The 19,541-nt window shown below is 39.8% G+C and overlaps 2 protein-coding genes across 2 annotated transcripts; one reads left to right on the forward strand and one right to left on the reverse strand.

Moving 5' to 3' along the window:
• Window positions 1-38: 38 nt before the first annotated feature.
• On the reverse strand, window positions 39-15,945 carry elapor1 (endosome-lysosome associated apoptosis and autophagy regulator 1). The gene is made up of 22 exons (XM_049580827.1): window positions 15,738-15,945; window positions 11,223-11,343; window positions 10,564-10,744; window positions 9,987-10,134; window positions 9,816-9,896; window positions 9,587-9,692; window positions 9,343-9,492; window positions 9,004-9,092; window positions 8,602-8,779; window positions 8,185-8,313; window positions 7,796-7,886; window positions 7,593-7,698; window positions 7,364-7,501; window positions 6,126-6,389; window positions 5,449-5,625; window positions 5,218-5,368; window positions 3,757-3,850; window positions 3,524-3,625; window positions 3,206-3,332; window positions 1,243-1,421; window positions 968-1,133; window positions 39-884 (listed from the first exon to the last, which is right to left on the reverse strand). The coding sequence occupies exons 1-22, from the start codon at window positions 15,807-15,809 to the stop codon at window positions 801-803; spliced, it is 2,934 nt and encodes a 977-aa protein (XP_049436784.1). The 5' UTR covers window positions 15,810-15,945; the 3' UTR covers window positions 39-800.
• A 331-nt stretch (window positions 15,946-16,276) lies between these two features.
• On the forward strand, window positions 16,277-19,531 carry cfap276 (cilia and flagella associated protein 276). Its single transcript, XM_049580828.1, has 5 exons — window positions 16,277-16,504; window positions 18,652-18,768; window positions 18,861-18,976; window positions 19,092-19,201; window positions 19,405-19,531. The coding sequence occupies exons 1-4, from the start codon at window positions 16,430-16,432 to the stop codon at window positions 19,192-19,194; spliced, it is 411 nt and encodes a 136-aa protein (XP_049436785.1). The 5' UTR covers window positions 16,277-16,429; the 3' UTR covers window positions 19,195-19,201; window positions 19,405-19,531.
• Window positions 19,532-19,541: the final 10 nt, after the last annotated feature.

A 19,541-nucleotide genomic window follows, 5' to 3' on the forward strand; every position in this document is an offset into this window, starting at 1 on the left:
GTTTTTTGGAATCATGACACGCAGATTTAAGTCTTTGGTTAAATATTTAAAACATCTATTACATTTGCATGGCATTAAAATTCACATTTTTTTATTCTTAACTAAACCAACAACCACAGAAGAAATACTCTTTATATAAAGCTATATTTTGTTTCAATCCAAGGCACATGACAATACACATGAACATATGAAGCAGTAACATAAAAGTATCATATAATGTATGTAACACAAAGTGATTTATTAAGAAATTTTTATGCTTTGGAATATGGTCTTAAGGCAGCATTTGAGGTTATTCTTAATTTCTCGAGATGGACATTTGTGTTGTTTTTTTATTGTAGAAAATACAAAGCAAGATTATATCATAATCTTAGGTGCAGCATAAAAGGTTATCAAAAGCTGTAGCAAATATAATTCACATGTTGCCAGTAACTTTTAAGCCTGAACTGGGTGGCTGGTCTAATAAAAAACAGGATAGCTCAAAAAAAAAAAAAAAGAATGAAATACACACTCACAATTATGTAAAATGTACACAGTCTGACACATGTACAAAAATTGTAACTTCATCCACAGTTTGGTTCTCATCTAAGTTTGAAAAACACAATTTGGCTTTGAAAATACAGAATATCCCCAATATGGAGACTTTCTATTGCAGTATTAGGTTTGGCAGCCTAACATATGACAAATAATACTCAATAAAACTGTCACTCTATTCATTAATTTAAAAAGTCTGTTTTCTGTGACTCCGTCTGTTGGATCGGTTTGTCTTAAAGTTTGATAGAAGAATCTGTTCGTCCTCTGAATTAATCATCAGAGTCTTCCTCCAGTATTTGATGGTGTGACGAAGATGATTTGAGTGGAACCGAGTCAAATCCATCTGATGTCCTCTGAAAACACATGGATAAAAACGTAAAGCATGAGACGCTGCCTTATTTGTAGCTCAATATGTGTGAATGAAGGGGTCACTGACCTCTCGTGAGAAGGACTTAATTTTGGTGAAGAAGGACTTCTTGGTGAGGTCCATGAGGTCGTCCTCTGCGTCCTCTCCCTCCATTATTGCACAGCTGTCTGCAGTGGGCAGCTCGCACTCTTTACCCCCAGAGCTCATCATCAGCTTGGAGTACTTATACTGCAACCTGTGGAGATTGGGAGAGTTTTTTTTACTATGCTTTAATCTTATTTATTAACATGACATATCAGTGCTTTAGAAAACACCAAAAGAAATGCTAAGCTCCGAAGTCTCACTTGCGTGTCTTCTTCCAGAAATAGCAGCTGATACTGATGAGCAGCACAGCAGCGATCGTTCCTGTGGAAACACCAAACTTGAGCCAGAAATCCAGAGTCACACAGGCATTGACTTTTTGTGGCGGTAGTGACTCTCCTCCAAAACACTGCAACGGCTGCTGCCACACATAGGTGGTTCTCTGAAACACACACACACACACACACACACACACACACACACACACAGTTAGATTTGCCGCAGTTCAGGCTGGGCAATATGGACAAAAATTCATATCTCTGTATTTTCAGGCTGACTGGCGATACACTATATGTACTGTGGTATTTTCTACAAAATGGGCTACATGTTCATTTGCAAGCGAAAGCCACGGTCAAGATGTCACAAGCAGTTTTATAAAAACAATACGCAAAAGACTACAACTGCATCCTGCATTCATGTGCAGATAACTGTTTATAGAGATTAGACAAAATCACAGGCGTGTAGAATAGGATGTGGTGTTGCTGGATATCAGCCGGCTACATCAGATCAGCTCAAAATATTGGCCATCGCCCCCAGAGGATTATCATCCTCAGACTGAAAGCTGATGTGTTCCAAGATTGATCTTCTCATCTCTGCCAGAAAGTGAATAAGTGTTATTTCTCAAAATGTCATACTGTTGCTTTAAATTTGCCATAAAAGTTACTTAAACATTATATGTTTGTTCCAGTGTTTCACTGTGTCGGCATCCTGCTTATAGTACCTTAAAGGAAAAACCACCTAAATAAAGAATTTCAATATGTTACTTCTATGACCTAGGAAAGTTCAATCAATGTCTGTCAACATGGGCTTTTCTCTCTCAAAACCAGAAACATGAGACCAATCAATAGGAGACTGATTTTGTGGAACCACAGTATGTTTATTTTCTTTTTTTATACCCAGATGAGCTTTATTCTATTGTAATGTTCTCAGGTCTGAAACAGAAAATACACCCATATACTGAACATTCCCCTGGTTGTTCTCAGTGTTATCTAGAACAGTGGTTCTCAAATGGTGTGCTGCAGCAGGCACACTGGTGTGCTGTGGGATTTTGTGATAACCACACATTATTATTGCAATATTCAACTGGGCCTATACAAAAAGTGATGAATTAATTTTTAGCTGGCTGTATCAGTATGCTGTGTGCACCCATTTCCTCATAAAGAGGCAAACTCTAGCTAAAAAATGTAATTTAATTTAATCAAATTTGAAAAACCTTCACAGGGAATCTATTTGTCGCTATTCGCAGGTGGGAATTATAAGTGTGTGAGTCATGAAAAGCCCTGAGTGGCAGCCAGTGTGAGGGGTAATAACATTTAAAAGGAAAAAGCCGCTTTATTGCAAATTACAACAAAGCACCAGTGAAGACAACCTACCAACAAAAGAAAAGAGTCAGTAGACAGTATTAGGAAAGCTACCTGCCTTACTTTTCTTATTTTTATTGTCTTATGTCATGATAAGAGTGATAACACAAGTTATAGCAGCTAATGTGCACAGATATAAGGTGTGCCTTGTGATTTTGGCTTTCCCTTGCCGTCTTTCCCAATTCATTGTCTGTGGAGCAGCTCCAGACTTTAAACAAATGACATCTTTGAGGGATTTAGCACTGTAGTTTTTGCATTTGGGAGAGAGTTGTTCTTTTTTACTAAGATTTTTTGACTATCTTAGACCATAGTATTCCTATGTATGAATTTGGGTGTAGTTCCCTTTTAAAGAAATGCAAGACGCCCCTCTTTAGAGTTAAAGTGTCATATAAAATGGAAATTTTGTCTTGCATATGATATTATCTTTTTTTTTTTACCCTGTAATTCAGTCTGACATAATTGAAATTTTAAACATTTCAATATTTCTCTCCAAACAATGCAAGTTTGTGATGGATCTGTGATGGGTTTGTGGGGTTGAGGAGGTAAAATTATTTTTGTCAGTATGACTGTGCCTGTGCAGCTCTACCTGTATTCCTTGGACACAAGCGCTGACAATCTCTCTGTAGTGGTCTTTGGTGCAGAGTGGACACGCATGCTGGCTCTGCCACAGAAAGTGGAAAGTACAACCATCACACGTCCCCTCTGAACAGTTACTATGGAGGAAAACGCAGATAAGAGGGATGATTACAACCTGTATGTGATGAAAAAAAATCTCAGAGGAGCCTCTTTGTCCACAGCTCAGAGCTCAGTGTGACTGCTGTAATACAGTATGTGTGTAATATCAAAAGTTTTCTGAGCAACTCTTGTAGGGTCAAAAGTTGAGCTTGGTCGCAGTGAAAGCTACCTTGGCAGCGTGATGTGGTCTTTAGCAGTCACTGTGGGGTTACATCTCAGCCTGACGGTGGTCGACCTGCCTTGTTTACAGGCCTGAGTCGTCTCACTGGACCTGGAAACATCACAAACATAAAGATCTTAACTTCCAATATGTGGCAAATTTCACAAGCATCAAATATGTACTCTTAAGCATCACGATGGATGAATTAAAATAAATAAATGATAAATTGTGATCTTATTTACTTGTAATAGAAGATGACATCTGGCAGGCCGGACGCAGCGGGAAACAGCCACTCTGGAGATGAGATGCCGTTCAGGGTCGTGTCTGTCGTCACACCTTCAGAATAAGAAGACATGTAACATATTTATCTGATCTATGACATGTATACAGTGTAAACCTGCAGTTCCAACTTTATCTTCTATCAGCCCTAAGAAACGACGTGTATTTTGACTGTTTATTTGACTGTGGACCTGAGGAGGTAAAACTACACTGTAAGGTATCAAACTACACAGTAATGAGACAACAAGTCTGCAGCCATGCTCACGACTTCAGAGGCTGTGCTGTGTAAAGGTGGGGGACAAAAGACCATTAAACTGTTTTTCACCATTTCTATGTCCAGGATTTTCCAGGTTAAAAGCCTGCTGGATTACGCAATGAAGCACAAGAACTATCTATTAATTTAAAGATTAATTAAAAATGGCCATTCTGTTGCAGACTAAGAACTAGGTTGATTTTTGGGCAGGTCAATAACCTCAGACTCCAAATGTGAATTTGGCTCTGATAGCTTAAACATGTATGGTTGTACAAGTCCAATGAAGCTGCTAGATGGAGCGTCCATGGCAGTGCTACAATTAAAAGAGGCTGCAGCTTTACTGCGAGTGAGTGGGCATGACTTTAGCACATTCAGCGGACATCCCCCTAGCATCTTAGAGCATGTGGCTGGGTGCTTAATAACACGTTTTCTTATGGTGTGACAAACTTATTACACATATTTATTCTTGCTGTCTCTGAACATTAAGATCTGAATGCCTCTTTCACCACTGCAAAAAGTTATAATTTAAAAACAGCAAGCTGTCACACATTGACAAAAAATAAATCATGCGTAGAAATAAAAAAAAAAAATGTGATGCATCAATAATCGTTTTATAATCGCGTCACAGCCCTCTGAATCAGAATGGAATCATAAGGTGCCTAAAGATCTCCACCCCCAATACTGCGGTGTAGTGGTGCTATGAGCTAAATGCTAACATCAGCGTGCAGAAGGCTCCCAGTGAGAATACTGACGTTAATGTTTGGCAGGTCTAATGTTTACTATGTTCACCATCTTAGATAAGCGTGTTAGCATGCTAACATTTGCTAATTAGCACTAAGTACAAAGTTCCACTGACGCTGATGGGGATGACATTGGCTGGTCATAAACTGAAGTGTTTGCTCATGGAGGTGCAAGTGGAAAAGTCAGAGGATCACCGAAATCATTATGATTCAACCTGTTGGAACCATGAATGTCTGTACAAAGTTTTCTATCCAATGGTTGTTGAGACGTCCCAGCAGACTAAACAATATATAATACAAATGATAAAACTGTGTCCCCTTAATTAAAATCAGGACATTTTTAACAACTGTACTGCAAATGACAAAATCTGGGTAAATCCTAAATATTTTCTCCTCTACAGCAATAGGTGGATGCAGCATTCAGTCCATACCGGCAAGTGAGTCACCGATGATGAAAGGCTGGGTGGACACCACGCTCTGACTCCTGATTTCAGAAGGAACCACAGTGGCCCTACAGACGTAACCTTTGACCCCTTTCCCACTCGCTGTCACATTGTCCATGCAGGTAGCCGGTACTCTGCCCTGTAAGAGAGACACAGCAGCTTTAACATCAAACTAAAATTTTACGAAAAACACCAGCCACCAGGATCACAGCTTCTCACCTCTCTCCCACACAGGCCAAAATTAAAGCGATGGAAATATCTCAGGCCTTTGTTGGTGAAGCGGGGGCTGCTGTGGAAGCCGCTGACGTTGGACAGAGGAGAGAAGTCATAGTGCAGCAGCGCGCCTTCTCCTGTCTGCACATCCAACGTACAGTCACTGAGACAAGCTGTGTAGGCCTGGAGGATGGGGAGGAACATATTGTGTTTTCAGTGGGTGGAATAATCTCATGTACTGACTGTGGGAAACCCAAAGAAGACAACCAGGAAATGCAGATATCAGGTGGAATATAGAAGGCATCCTATCAGTAAGTCCTAAATTTATTTGGTTTTTGTGTTTTAGTTCTGTGTGTTTTTGTTTTGTATAGAATTACATTAGTAAAGGCTACATGATGTGGGTCGATATATATTGGTAAATTTTATAAAACAAGGCAAGTAGGAGGCACATAGTGAAGATTATCTCTGCAAACTAAAACAGTCATACTTTGAGAGATAAAATCTTTAAAAATGTGAAAATCAGCCTTTAACATCCTCCACTGTGTATAATTTGTGGAAAGTAAACTCCTCTCAAAGACATGACCTCTATGTCCTCAACAGCTCTGCAGATATTTGTGCATTGATCAGTTAAGTCAGGAATTTGTATTTAGAGATTTTAGTGGTCAAGATTTTGTTCCCATCACCTTGTTTCTCTGTGTGTTTGGTCCACACTGAACACAAGAAGCCTCTCCGACAGGCTGACTGGCCCTGATGAAGGTGTTTGGCGGGCAGCTCTCACACGCTCCAGTCTCGCTGACCATGTAGTGTCCCGGTGGGCAGGGAACACAGGCGGAGTCGGCCATAGCGGAGTTAAGGGCACAGCGGCTACACTCAGTGGCCACACCTCCGATCACATTGGTGATGTGGATGGAGAAGATCTTTGCAGAATCAGAGCTGTATTTCCGCTCCTGAGGGAAGAGAAGACAGTTTTAGTCACCAGATGAGTCACTCTACACACAGAGTAGTTGTCTGTCCTTTTTAGGATTTATTTTACGTCTATTCATGTTTTCTTCTCAGCTCTCAGTCAGACTATGTGCAAAGGTCATTCAAAGGTTTTCAAAGTAGACACACAGCTCTAGACTGCCCTCTAGAGTTCAGTGCAGCAACTGGGGGAAACTCACTCTGTGCAAAAGAACTCCACAAATCAGAGACAGAAAACTTGACGCCACAGCAGTCGGACATAACAAATTCTAGTGATGATTTGAAACATTTAATGACATAATTTGTAAATAAATTCACCATATTTATTGTTAAATAAGGCATTACTTCTCTGTAAATTTTCACTCTGATGAAGCACAGCAAAGAACACATAGAGGGACCTAAGAGGTCCAACTGACTGCCACGAATTAAACGTTAAAAACATTTATTTCCTCTTAACTTTTGTGCTATTTATCAGTCTAGATTGTTTCGGTATGAGTTGTAGACTGTTGGAGATATCGGTCATAGAGACGTCTTCACTCCAATATAATGGAACTAGATGGCACTTGGCTTGTGGTGCGCAAAGCGCAAAAAAAAAAAAAACATTTGAAAAACTCAACAGCAATGTGTCTTTCCTGAAATCATGACCTGGTTACTCAAGATAATCCACAGACCTTGTTGCAGTTTCACGTAGGAACTACTTTATTTCTAATAAAATACACCTATCAACTGTATCACCGTGCAGAAAACGTGTGCATCTACTGCTAGCTCACCTAGCACCACTGAGCTAACTAACATTAGTGCCATCAATGTTTTCTTCTTGCACTGTCACAAGCATGAGCCTCTCGTTCATGAGTAGATGCACACTTCCTTCTGCGGCGTGATATGTATAAGGCTGAGGGGGTGAAGCTGTATGAAGGTCACAGATGAAGAGTGATTTTGGGTATATATGACTGTGTCTCACCACGTTACGTTCCTCTGTTCTTCTAAACGTCCAGGTGAAGCTGGTGGTGCTGTTGCTCTGGATGACATAGGAGTATGACTGTTGCATGTTGCTGCCTTTCCAGTGCTCCACCAATTCGTTATTCCACTGATTGTAACCCTGCAGAGAAATAGACTCACATCACATCACCCGCACACATCATAGTGATGTCAAGCTTTACTTTTTTATATGTGGGAACATTTCTCCTCACCGCCAGGAAGTAAAATTTGCAGTCAGCGGTACATGTGGTCTTAAAGACGAAGGTGATCCGAGAAAGTTCACTCGTCTCGCTGTCTTTGGCCACGGACTGAGGCAGCCTGTGGACACAAGTGACCTTTCATTCAGCATTTCCAACTTGGATATAGTGTACACATATAGATGTTTAACTCCTTTGAGAGACATGTTTGACTTCACCTGTATCCAGGGACATCGAGCGTGAGCATTAGGTAGTCTGTGTCCTGATCCCCGGGGGCAGTGTAGATGTACTCTCCAGCCACCTCCCATGCTGTCATTACAAACAAAATAACATTTAATATAACAACTAAAATAGTTAATTTCTCAGCTTTGACATAGCAGTTTGACAAAGTAATCCAGCTAGCAAGGTTTATATGGTTTATATTTTTTTGTCTGCGGTCCCCAGATTCCTCGCTTTCTCACTGTTCGTGCCATCCTTCAACCTCTAGCTGTTTTCAGTCACCCTTCTTTAGAGGTTTTTTTTTTCTAACTATGATGGTTATCATTTAACCGCTGTGTTGTCTGCCATCTCCATCTACACTGTGTTGCCCAAATATTACGTTTCTCACCTGTGCTGTGTTCAGATTCACCGAACTCTCGGCGAAAGACGATGCTCTTCATGTTGCTCGGCATCATGTTCCACCATTTGTACTCGTAACCCACCACTGGCTCTGTTCCAACAGGGCACTCGTTGCAGGCTGTGAGTAAATAATGTGTTATTTTGTCAGAGTATGCATGTGCTAAAAAACTGGAAAATAAAACAAGAACCATCAGAGTCAAGAACATTTGATAGTTTAATGTACTAATTTACATCCATCTATTTTAGTGATCTTTCTAGTGCTGCTGTGGGACTCTTATTATCACAAAGGCTGTAGATTAGCGTTTATTATTATCAGTATACTTAGTATCAAATGTCAAGGTCTCTGGTATGTACACATGAATGAAAGTCTGACATGCATATAAGGAGGAGGGTAATGATTCTGCACCTGTGCCGTTTGAGAAGAAACCTTGTGTGCAGGGTTCACAGATGGAAGAGTTGGTGACAAAGAAACCCGGGTTGCATGGAGGACAGGTTTGCTTCTCCCCTGATGCAGGCAGCTTCACGGCTTGTTTGACAGTCTCAGAGCAGATCTTCGGCTCGATCCACTTGTACATTAGCTGAGTCTGAGACGCACAGCAAGCCAGACATGAATACATGAAAGAAGGCACCAGATGCTCTGTGGCACACACAATCAGCCCAGACAATCCATATTTACAGAAACCTAATAGTTACACCAGATGGCTGCTGGCTGTTTCAAGGTGAAATCTGTGCGTGTGTGTGTGTGTGTGTGTGTGTGTGTGTGTGTGTGTGCGTGTGTGTGTGTTCACCTCTACTAAACCTACATTACCTTTCCCTCAGAGTCACAGGGTGTGTGGGTGTAGAAGTAGTCACTGTTTGTACACGCAGGTCTCGGTTTGCAGCTCCCTGAGCCAGCCTCTGGAAAAATACAAACCAAGCCGGACGAGGGAAAACACACAGCTCACATTAAGATCCAGAGATAAGACAAACCTCACACACTTAAGCAGTAAATCAGCAAATGCAGTATTTGCATGCAGAGTACTTTGCACATGAGTGCGACAATATGCAAATGCGTAACAGTTGTAAGTTCATATATATCTATGAGTTAAAGCGTGTGCTGGTCAGTGATACGACTGGTGTTTGTGGACAGAGCATTAGAAATAGAAACCTGAGTATTTGTCTTTTTCACACTGATGGCAAACGGTGGCACCCTTGTTGGAATAGGTGTCAGCAGGGCAGGGGGTGCAGCGGGCAGATCCTGCTTTTGCACTGTGGGTGCCGGGTTTACAGTGGAAACACTCTGAGGTGTAGGACACTCCTGGGAAAAAAACAACATCAATCAACTTGTAATCATTAACAGGAAAGAGCTGAGGAGTGACTGCTGCACACGACACACTACAGAGATAATCTACCTGAGATGGCGATGTTTTTTAACAGCACGGGTTTGATAGTGCTGCCCTCCAGAGTATAGCCAGTGGTTCTCCAGTACAACACATTGTTGCCGCTCTTAAGCTCAACCTGCACAGAGTGATGCGAAAATGAGAAAGGAACAAAAACACTGAAAGGTCTTACAATCTGAATTCTCCGGCAAATGAAAACCAGACGCCAGCAGGTGTGACGAAGACCAACAGTGAGACAAACCCCATGTTTGCTGAAGAAGCTGTCAGAGATCTTCATCCAGCGGCTCTCAGAGTCTGTAGACTGACACTGGTCATTCTGAACCTGCAGGAGATTTGAGTCAGAGGTGACCAAACATCCCCCTCTAAAGACAGCCATCTTTGTCGACATCAACAGTCGTCTTAAAGCACTTACGAAGAACTCAAAGTAAATGTTGCTGTCCGGGTAGAAATAATCAAAGGTCACAGTTCCAGGTTGCTTCAGGCTCACAGCATACGACAGCGTTGCAGTGCACTCGTCTGTGTTTGAGGCTATGTGATCACCCTTTGGCGTCCAGGTTGAGCTGGAGAAACAGCAGCAGCAGAAACAGTTTGATGAGTTTCTTGAAACTAAACTAAGATGACATGGAGAAAATCAAATATCACGATTTTGTTGACTAAATACCTTGATAGTGCAATGAAATTCTTGGGTTGACTATTGCTGCTTTCACAAAGTATGTACACAATGAGATTTTCGATAAACAATCATCAGTAATGTGGATGTAATGACTAAGTGGGGTAAGAAAATGATATCACTTTACTCTAATGAAGTCTTTAAAACCAGGAAAATATAACACATATGATATTACAACATCCAAAATCTGAAAATCTAGTCTCATGTCACAATATCAGTATAATACCTAGCACCACTTGAAACTAAGAAACAGTGAGAGCTTTGACTGATCAGTAAAAACTGCTTTTAAAATCATATTACAACTGAGGCATATACTGACTTGGAGCAGTCTGTGTGGGAATCCCCGCCATTGCCGGTCACCCCGTGGGTGACAAAACCAGAGGGCAGGCTGTCCCACTCATCAAAGGCCACGCCGGTGCCCAGCGAGTAGGTGCCTGCAGCACACTTCTGGCACTGCTGCGACTGCATGTCAAGGAACTCCCCCTCACTACAGGAGAAGGCTGTGAGAGGAAAAGAAAGAAAGAGGCCACAGTGGAAAAGTATCATGAAGATGTGGACAACATGGCAAAAAACAGAGAGAGGATAAAGTGTGGTGACAATATTTACTCATTAAAAGTCCAGTGTGTGAGATTAATTAGCCTCTAGAGGTGAGGTTGCAGAACTGAAACTTCTGCCATGAGCCGAACGTGTAACTACGATGGAAGATGCAAAAACATGAATGACCCAATCTAAAGCCATGTGGGTTTGGTTTGTCTGTTCTGAGCAACTGTGGAAACAACATGGTGGATTCCCTAGAAGAGGACCCACTCCATATGTAGGTATTAAAGGCTCATTCTAAGGTAACAACAGCACTATGACTCTTATGATCATATACCATTTCTGCCAATAGATGCCCCTAAATCCAACACACTGGACCTTTAAAGCTGTGATACAGATTGAGGGTGTGGATAAAATGAGATGTAAGAGTCGGACACTTACTGCACTGAGTGCCTTTGACTGGATCGGGGAGGCCTGTGCATATGTCGGCTTTGTTGGGAACTGCCACTCTCCATCGTGACCCAAGTACGTCACACTCTGTGTACTCAAAGTGATAATCTGACTGCAGAGACAAAACACAGGTGTCAGTTTCACACAGCTGGATAAAAACACACTATATGCACATCATACATACAAGAAGTACATGACATAGATTTTATTGATACACAAAGATGCAAGTCAATATGCAGGTAAGGCTGCCTGATATTAGGAAAACTATGACTATGCAATTTTCTCTAATGTTTCCTTTTTAACATTTGTGGACTGAAATGTCTCAACAACCATTACATAGATTGTAGTGACATTTTGTGCAAACATTCATGGTTCCTATTGGATGAATCCTAATGATTTTGGTAATCCTCTGAGTTTTCCACTACTGCACACCTCAGCTGCACGATATGCAGAAAATATGCTGTAATACAGTGTACTCTGTTCTGCCTTTCTGCTGCTTAACATATACTGATAAAATACAACAAATTGCTTGTTTAGTTGGAAAAATGAAAGGAAATTATTTTATTGAACAAATTGAACTGACAAGAAAAGAAACCAATAGAAAAGAATGATTGTTGCATTTTAAAGTTTAGCTTTCTACTAATATTATTTTAACCAAATATAGATTTAAAAAAAAAACAAAACATTGCAATATCGATGCACCGATATCAGCAGCACTGTCTTGTTCTCTCTTTAGTTAAAGCATTTCATTGAGAGTGGTGTCAGTTTGCACAGATCATTAGTAAATATATACAAATAAAGAAATTATTGGTAAATATACAAATGCAATATGGAGATAATTATCACATTTACACAAGTGATACAGGCACCATTCTCTTTTAGAAGTTATATTAAAAAAAAAAAAAAAACACAATAGAAAAAAAGGAGAATAGAAGAAAGAGATAAAGCACCCAACCTAGACACCAAAACCAAATCAAAGGATCCTACATTAAACTCGTAACAAGAATCTGCAAATGGCACCACACCGTTATCCTCTCCAGATATTGAATAAAATGTTGCCAGATGGCATCAAATAAATTCACCCACTTATTTCTAATACATCTGAACCTCTCCACCTCCAGAGTACCGACATCATCCAGCCACATATTCACATCGGGGATATTTTTACCCTTCCACAACATCAGCGAGCATTTCTTAGCTGACATAAGGGAATAGTTGATGAGTCGAGTTTGAGCTGGTGTCAAATGTCTCTGAAATATCAATAATAATAGATTGTGGCTCAGGTTTAATTCTTGAATCAAGAATGTCTGAAATAGTGAGGAAAATGTTACAGTACTTCTGAATCTTAGGACACATTATATGACAGTGTATGAGAGAGGCTTCGTTAGATTGACACTTGTCACAGAGAAGAAACAGAGGGGAACCATCTATGTATCTTAAATTTGGAAATATGCAAACTATGTACTATTTTAAACTGCATTAGGCTGAGTCTGACATTAATATAACATTAATTAATCTGTTTTAAACTATGATTCCATTGTTTCTCTACAGTCTGGATATTTAAATCTTTTTCCCATTTCTTTCTAATATGAGAAGTGTCCACTTTTTCATCCTGCAGAGCTGTATAAAGGATAGATACTAAGCAGGGAGTGAACGATGGGAGCTTGACAATGGATCTAAGTGTGGAGTCAGTTATAGTCTCATAAGATGGTATGAACTTCCGAGCCTAGTCTCTTATCTGAAAGTATCTGAAGGAGTTAAATATAGGTAATCTGAATTTGTCAGCCAGTTGTTGGAATGAAGCCTTCGTCATTGCAATGATGATGGAAAAGAGGACATGTTGTGCAGCCCAACATGCTAGTGTTGTCAAAAATATTGATTTATCGCTACATATTGATTCTGAACATCTAAAATGATTTCAATATATTTTTTTTTTTTTGCAATATCGACGCACTGATATCAGCAACGCCTTCTTGCTCTCTCTTATTGTCAGTGTTTGCTACAGTCATTCTGCTGTTCTCTGCTACTAACCAAGAAAAGTCATCAGTGTCATGTTATGGCCTTGTTATATCTATGCTTAGTAAACACATGTTTATTGATTTTAAACATTTAACAAGTTAAACATATACAACCCCACCCCACCAAGTTAAAACATATGGCATTATATATAAAAACATAAATAACAGTTAACAAAATAATAATCATAGTAATTGTAAAAAAAAAAATAAAAATTATTATTGTTACTATTATTACTAATGATAATACAGTAATAGAAATTATAATAATACTGCTGTAAAACAAAAAACATATAATTTAAGCACACATTTAAGACTGGGTACAGCACACTATCCTCATCCTTTATCTAAGCCTTACATTTTCATAACATCTTCATTGTCATCATTTTTTACAAAACCCAAAAACATTTCCCAAATATCAAAAAACTCTGCAGCCCTATTTCTCACTATAAAGGTGAGTTTTTCAAGAGCCAAACTCACTGTTAAATCTGTCAACCACCAGCCAAGAGAGGGTCAACACACATTCTTCCAACAGAGCCTAATTGAGCTATGTAACAAACATAATTCAACCATCATCTTCTCTTTCCTAGGCGGGATAAAACAGTCTGGAAACATGTCTAACAGGCAGAGCCCAGGACTTAAGGTATTGGGGATGAGGTCATCTGAGACACAAACTGCAGCACTGACCTCCAGAATTTTTTGATCTCAACACACTCTCATAAGCAGTGATACAACGTCCCTTGATGTGTGTTGCACTTATATAATTGGTCGTGAATATTCTGTTTTTGTAAAAATATATTTTATGCCCTCAATGTCAATTTTCACCATGGTAACAAAAATAGTAATGCCAATCAATATTTTTCAATGTATAGTATCTACGTTATAAATTCCAGCAGTGTGACAACACTGCTACATGCATGTGAACAGCAAATAGAGCTGCTATTAAATTAGGCCACCAGATTGTTTTATACCTCTGGAATTTCTGTTCCCAAACCAGACAAGCCTCTTTTCCAAATAAAAGTCACGGCTAATATTTGCCCAGGAGGCCGTCTCAACTCTTGTTTTAATCTCACTCATCAAGGATGTGCTCCAACTCTGCACCGGTTTAACTCCCTTCAGGGTTTATTTACTCAGCCAGGGGGGGACAAATGCTGATTCGTCCAATCCTTTTGTAAACATGTAATTTTCAGAGTTGTCACAGGACTTTGGAGACAGCAGGAGCTCAGGTGCAAAGCTTTTGTTGTATTTGTCTGTCGTGCTTTGATGCCTTCTGGAGATACTGACAGTAGGTGACTGACAAACACTGCTCCACCCGCACTGATGTAATTTGGGATGTAACATAATGTTATCTTGTTAATCTAACATCTTCTGAAACAAGGTGAGAGCAAGCACACGGAGTAATCTTGGTCAACAGCAGGCTGTTATATTCCAAGGAAAGTCAGACTAATCTGAGCCCACACTCAGCCCTTTGGGATTAATAGTTAACAGACACAGAGCAGCAGCAGCAGCAGCAGCAGCAGCTGCAGCAGCACTACTCTGGGTCTGTGTTTTCAATTAGAGCTGCAACATTAGCTGTGGTTAGGGTGTCAGATGATGAACGTGTGTTTGGGTGGGAGGACGTGATGTAAAAATGCATCAAACTGGGGATGTGCTGGAGCTGAATCGCCTCCTTTAAACAAACATGAGGGAACCAAGGCAACAGGACATAATGACCACTGAGCCTCGTGGTCAATAGACTGGCATGGAAACAAACTCACCTCCTTCCCCAAATCATCATCACCTATAAGCCCAACAGACTCAAATTACAAGACCACACATCCCTTGTGCTAACTTTTCCCTTCTCTGGTATCTTAACTCTACACACGGTGTGGTAATGTTCAACGTATGCTGATAAAAAAGAAATGTTTTAAGTGTTATCAAACTGTACTGGTGTTATGCAAATGGGAAACATGTAGCATATAAGGGCGAGGAGCAGAAGACGTAACATATGGAAGTTCTAGTAAACACTGAAGCGAGCACTTCAAGCACTTGTTAGTAACATATGTTCATTTCCCACTCACAATATGTGAAGGAGGCCAACATTAGTCTTACTAAAATCAACACTGTTGGATTGTGCCAATTTAAATGTGCCATCAGAAAATGCTTCATGACTATTTTCTTTATTATGTGTTGAATTTTAATGCCTAAAGTCAAACATAGCACTTGAAGAGGGGTTCTTGCATATTCAAACATATGTTCAACTGGGTGAAGCAGGTCAGCCATCTTTTAAAATGTTCAGAAAGTTACATGTGTCACACCTCAGAGCAACAAATTTCATATTTTACTGGCTTTAAATTTATTCTATCAACTCCTCATCCATAAGAAATGAAACATTAATATGTACATTAAACTGTTATAGCTGGATCAACTGACACCTAATTTCAGCTTTGGATGGGTTGTTATTCATGAGGTAGAAAAGGCTACTTAATAAAAATAAAATGAATGTCCTCACCTCTTTGCACATGGGCAGCTCCGCAGAGGCTTGTGCAAAAAGCAGCCCCAGTAAAAGGTGTCTTAGGTGCATCGTCGCCTCCTGTCAGTGCTGAAGTGATGGGGACGGAGGAGCAGAAGGTTGACCTGCGCCCTCAGGTGCTGCCCGCCCAACGGCTAGGGGCGGGGCCTCACTCTGAACGGTGAGCAAATACTGGGAGGTGATTGGCTGTTCTTACTCTGAGTCATCGTTTAATGTCTGACTGTTGAATCCCATGAGGCTGAGATGTATTTTACCTGCCTTCTGCTAGCATTTTAGGACATTTACTGTAGAAGTGAGTCGTTTCCGGTAGGCTGTTCAAGAAAATAGTTAGTATTTTTAGCGACCGACGGCTAAAGTAAAAAAAAAAAAAACAAACAAAAACAACGACGTATTTATTTCAAGGTAGTAAGTCAATCCGACATTTTTACAAAAATATATAGCAATTAAATGCCTGCGAATAATTTGTAAACATTTTTGACCCACAGCACGTGGTAAAAGGGAAATATCCGTCAACAGTCGTTTTCTTTTGAAAGGGTTTAACCGGAAGTTTGTGGTTGCCTAGAAACCAGGCTGTGAACATTCTAGTAGGGTTCCTCATTAGCCAGAATAGAGGCTAACAATTGTAACTAAATTATGTTTTTCGTCTGCTGAGCTTCGTGTTGTCAGTAAATATGTCAAGCCGGGATCCTTTCCCCTCCAAAAAGTTTGAGAACGACTTCAGTCTGAGCGGCTTCCGGCTGCAGCAGGTGGGTTTAATGATTAAAACTTAATATTTGTGTGGTGTCCGTGTTACTTAGCTCAACAAAATATAAGCTGAAGGCTAAACCAAATGTTACTTAATGTGCTGAGATTTATTTCAAAATACAAATATTTTGGTACTGGTCAAAAGGCACTTTTCTCAATTTAATTTCAATTTAAATTCAATTCACATAGCTTTATTGGCATGAACAAAGATATGTTATTGCCAAAGTTATTATAATTTTCTCTATACATTAATTATTTTCTCTATTTAAGCAATCTACAAGGGTCAGATGTCCAACATACTGTTAACCAGTGATACTCAATTTGCGTCCTTTGGGCCAAATCTGGCCCCTGGTAGGCAGCTGGTTGGCCCCCCAACCATTTTCTAATTCACAATACAAATAAATTGATTCACACTGGGGTTTTTTATTTTATTTTATACTTCTAATATAACTACGGTGCTTGAGTACATACAAAAGTATCAAAATAGAGCTTGTTTATCAAAGAAGGTTCCTTCCATGCCCAGAATGTCCTTAATTCCTAGAAACACCCCTGCGTTCACCCTGTGCGGGACTGCTGTGACTGGCCCCTGGCCTTCTGTCATTATGCAAAAGTGGCCCCAGGGCAAAGCAAGTTGAGTATACCTGCTGTAAAAACCTGTTATTTTACATGAACATTATTAAAGTTACTAAATTTTGTGTTTTCTTGTCAGTTTGATACTGGGAATTAGTTACATGGCCTTATTAACCCTCAGGCAAAAATATGCTGATGAGCTCTAACTAACCCCCTGCTAAAATATTACATGGCCCGTGGTTAACTGTGTGATATTTTACTTTAACACAAATGAGTTTAGAATCGTAACATGTAAGCCCAAAACTGAAATAATTAAGGTTTTAAAACTGGATCTTGACACAGGAACTCACTTCAAAACAGGGCCTGAAAAGAATACCTCACCCACAAAATGACCATTTGTTTATCAGTTAGTCACCCTAAATTCACCAAGAAAACTTTGTGTTTCTTGCATGCCTCCACAGAAAATGGTGAATGTACTGATTTACTGATTGATTAGGGACTGTATTTACCTACAGCAAAACCATAGGAAAACATCTGTTTGTAAACTGTCACACAACTGGTGCAGTGCAATCAAAGTCTCATTTATCCAGTCATGTGCTCAGGACTTCCGAAACGTGCATTTTTACAAAAACAAATACAACTTAGTATTTAAAACTGAACTAAGAGTAAACTCATCTATCTTATCATCTATGCTCTCATCAAAGCCAGGTTTTTAGTGAAAATACATGTGTTTGGGAAGTACTGAACACACGACTGGATAAATGAGACTTTGATTATACTGCACGAGTTGTATGAGAGTTTGTAAATTGATGTTTCGATAGAGTTATGCTGTTGTTAAATGTGGTCCCCAATCAACAAATCAATATGTTGACAAACTATATATGACAAACTAATTTTTCCTCATAAATACACGGCAACACAGCATGACTAACTGATATAAAAATAGTCATTTTTTGGGTGAAGTGCTCCTTTAAGATCATTTAATTAATCTGGTCCAGTTGCAAGGCTGTTATCATATCAGTTGAAACTGTGCCTTAGTTGTGCATATTCTAATCACATATCCCCAAAGTTGTATTTAAATCATCACAAACCGGTTGCCAACAGGACCTTGCCCAGTTTATATCTGGGCAAAGTATACCTTGGGAAATCAATTGATGGTGTTCAAACAGCACTTAGCAAATGGAAGAAAGTATCTAAATGTAAATATACAGAGTATGCACATGGTTAGCCTTGTATATCCTGTCCCCTATACAGTCACAAAAACTCATTTCTCCAAGGTTCTCATTTAAGCAAACTATATTTCCAAGCATTTTAAATTTTTCAAGAAACATTAACATTTCTGAAGTGTTTTAGTTCACTATAGGTTATAGCTAAAGCAACATGCTTGTTTGACATGTTTGAGCTCAGTCATTGTTTGCTTATTATGTGGATTTTAGTAAAGGGAATTAACATCTGTGGTAAATAAAATCTGAAATATGTCAGTCAGGGTCTTCAAATCATTTGAACTATAATTTTCATCACAATAGATATAATTTCTTTGTAAGTTTGTCATTAATTTTTCCCCTTTCCTACTGTGCAGAGGAAAACATATGATAAACCAACTCACCTCGCCCAAACAGAGGAACCCTGGAGTCGCCTCCATGATACAGCCACTTTGTCCAGCTCTCGGCGGAGTGTTATGCATTATGAGCATCAGGTAAAATCCATTGCTGTGACCTTCACTTATGAAACCAGAAAGATATTTCAAGGTCAATACTTTGTATGCACCTTTTTTTTTTCCAACATCAGGCTCCAAACGACAGCCTCGACTTCCACCTGAAGTCCGTCTACGATCACCACAAGGACTACTTCTTGGGAAAGAACCAGATATTATACCAGAAGGAGACCGTAACTGCGGATCACAGGTGGGTGTTTGTGAATTTAGGTTTGTGGCCTGGCACAGTACAACTACACTGTGTTATAGTGGCATCTCAGGAGTCTAATTCAACCGTGTTAATCATTTTAAATGTTAACTTACAGGAAGGAGGAAAACTCAAAGCAGGACATGCTGGAAAAGGAACAAGAGACAGATATCAGAGTGTGGGTCGATCCACAGAGGCGCTCCATTTACAGCATTAAGTGAAGCACAGGTGACGTTTACTTATATTATAAACCCTAATAACTGCAGCAGGTGCGTGTGTGGAGAAACTAACATGAAGAAACCCTGAACTTCTGATTTAAGTCCCAGAGTCTGACTCCAGCGTACCCCCACTAATGTTTTTGGGAGAATCTGGGTATGTGTGGAGTAAGGTGGGTCCAAAATAACAATACATGTCCTTTTTCCTCTCCACAGGGCTTGACCAGAGAGAATGATGGCAGCCTCAATTCAACACTACTACTATCTCTGCTGCCAACATGAGAGCCCCGTAAATAAAGGAGTTCTTTCAGTGATTTTTTTGTCCTGCTTGTGTTTATACAAACGCTGTGGAA

Source organism: Epinephelus fuscoguttatus, linkage group LG7 (assembly GCF_011397635.1).
Source record: "Epinephelus fuscoguttatus linkage group LG7, E.fuscoguttatus.final_Chr_v1".
NCBI lineage: Eukaryota > Metazoa > Chordata > Actinopteri > Perciformes > Serranidae > Epinephelus > Epinephelus fuscoguttatus.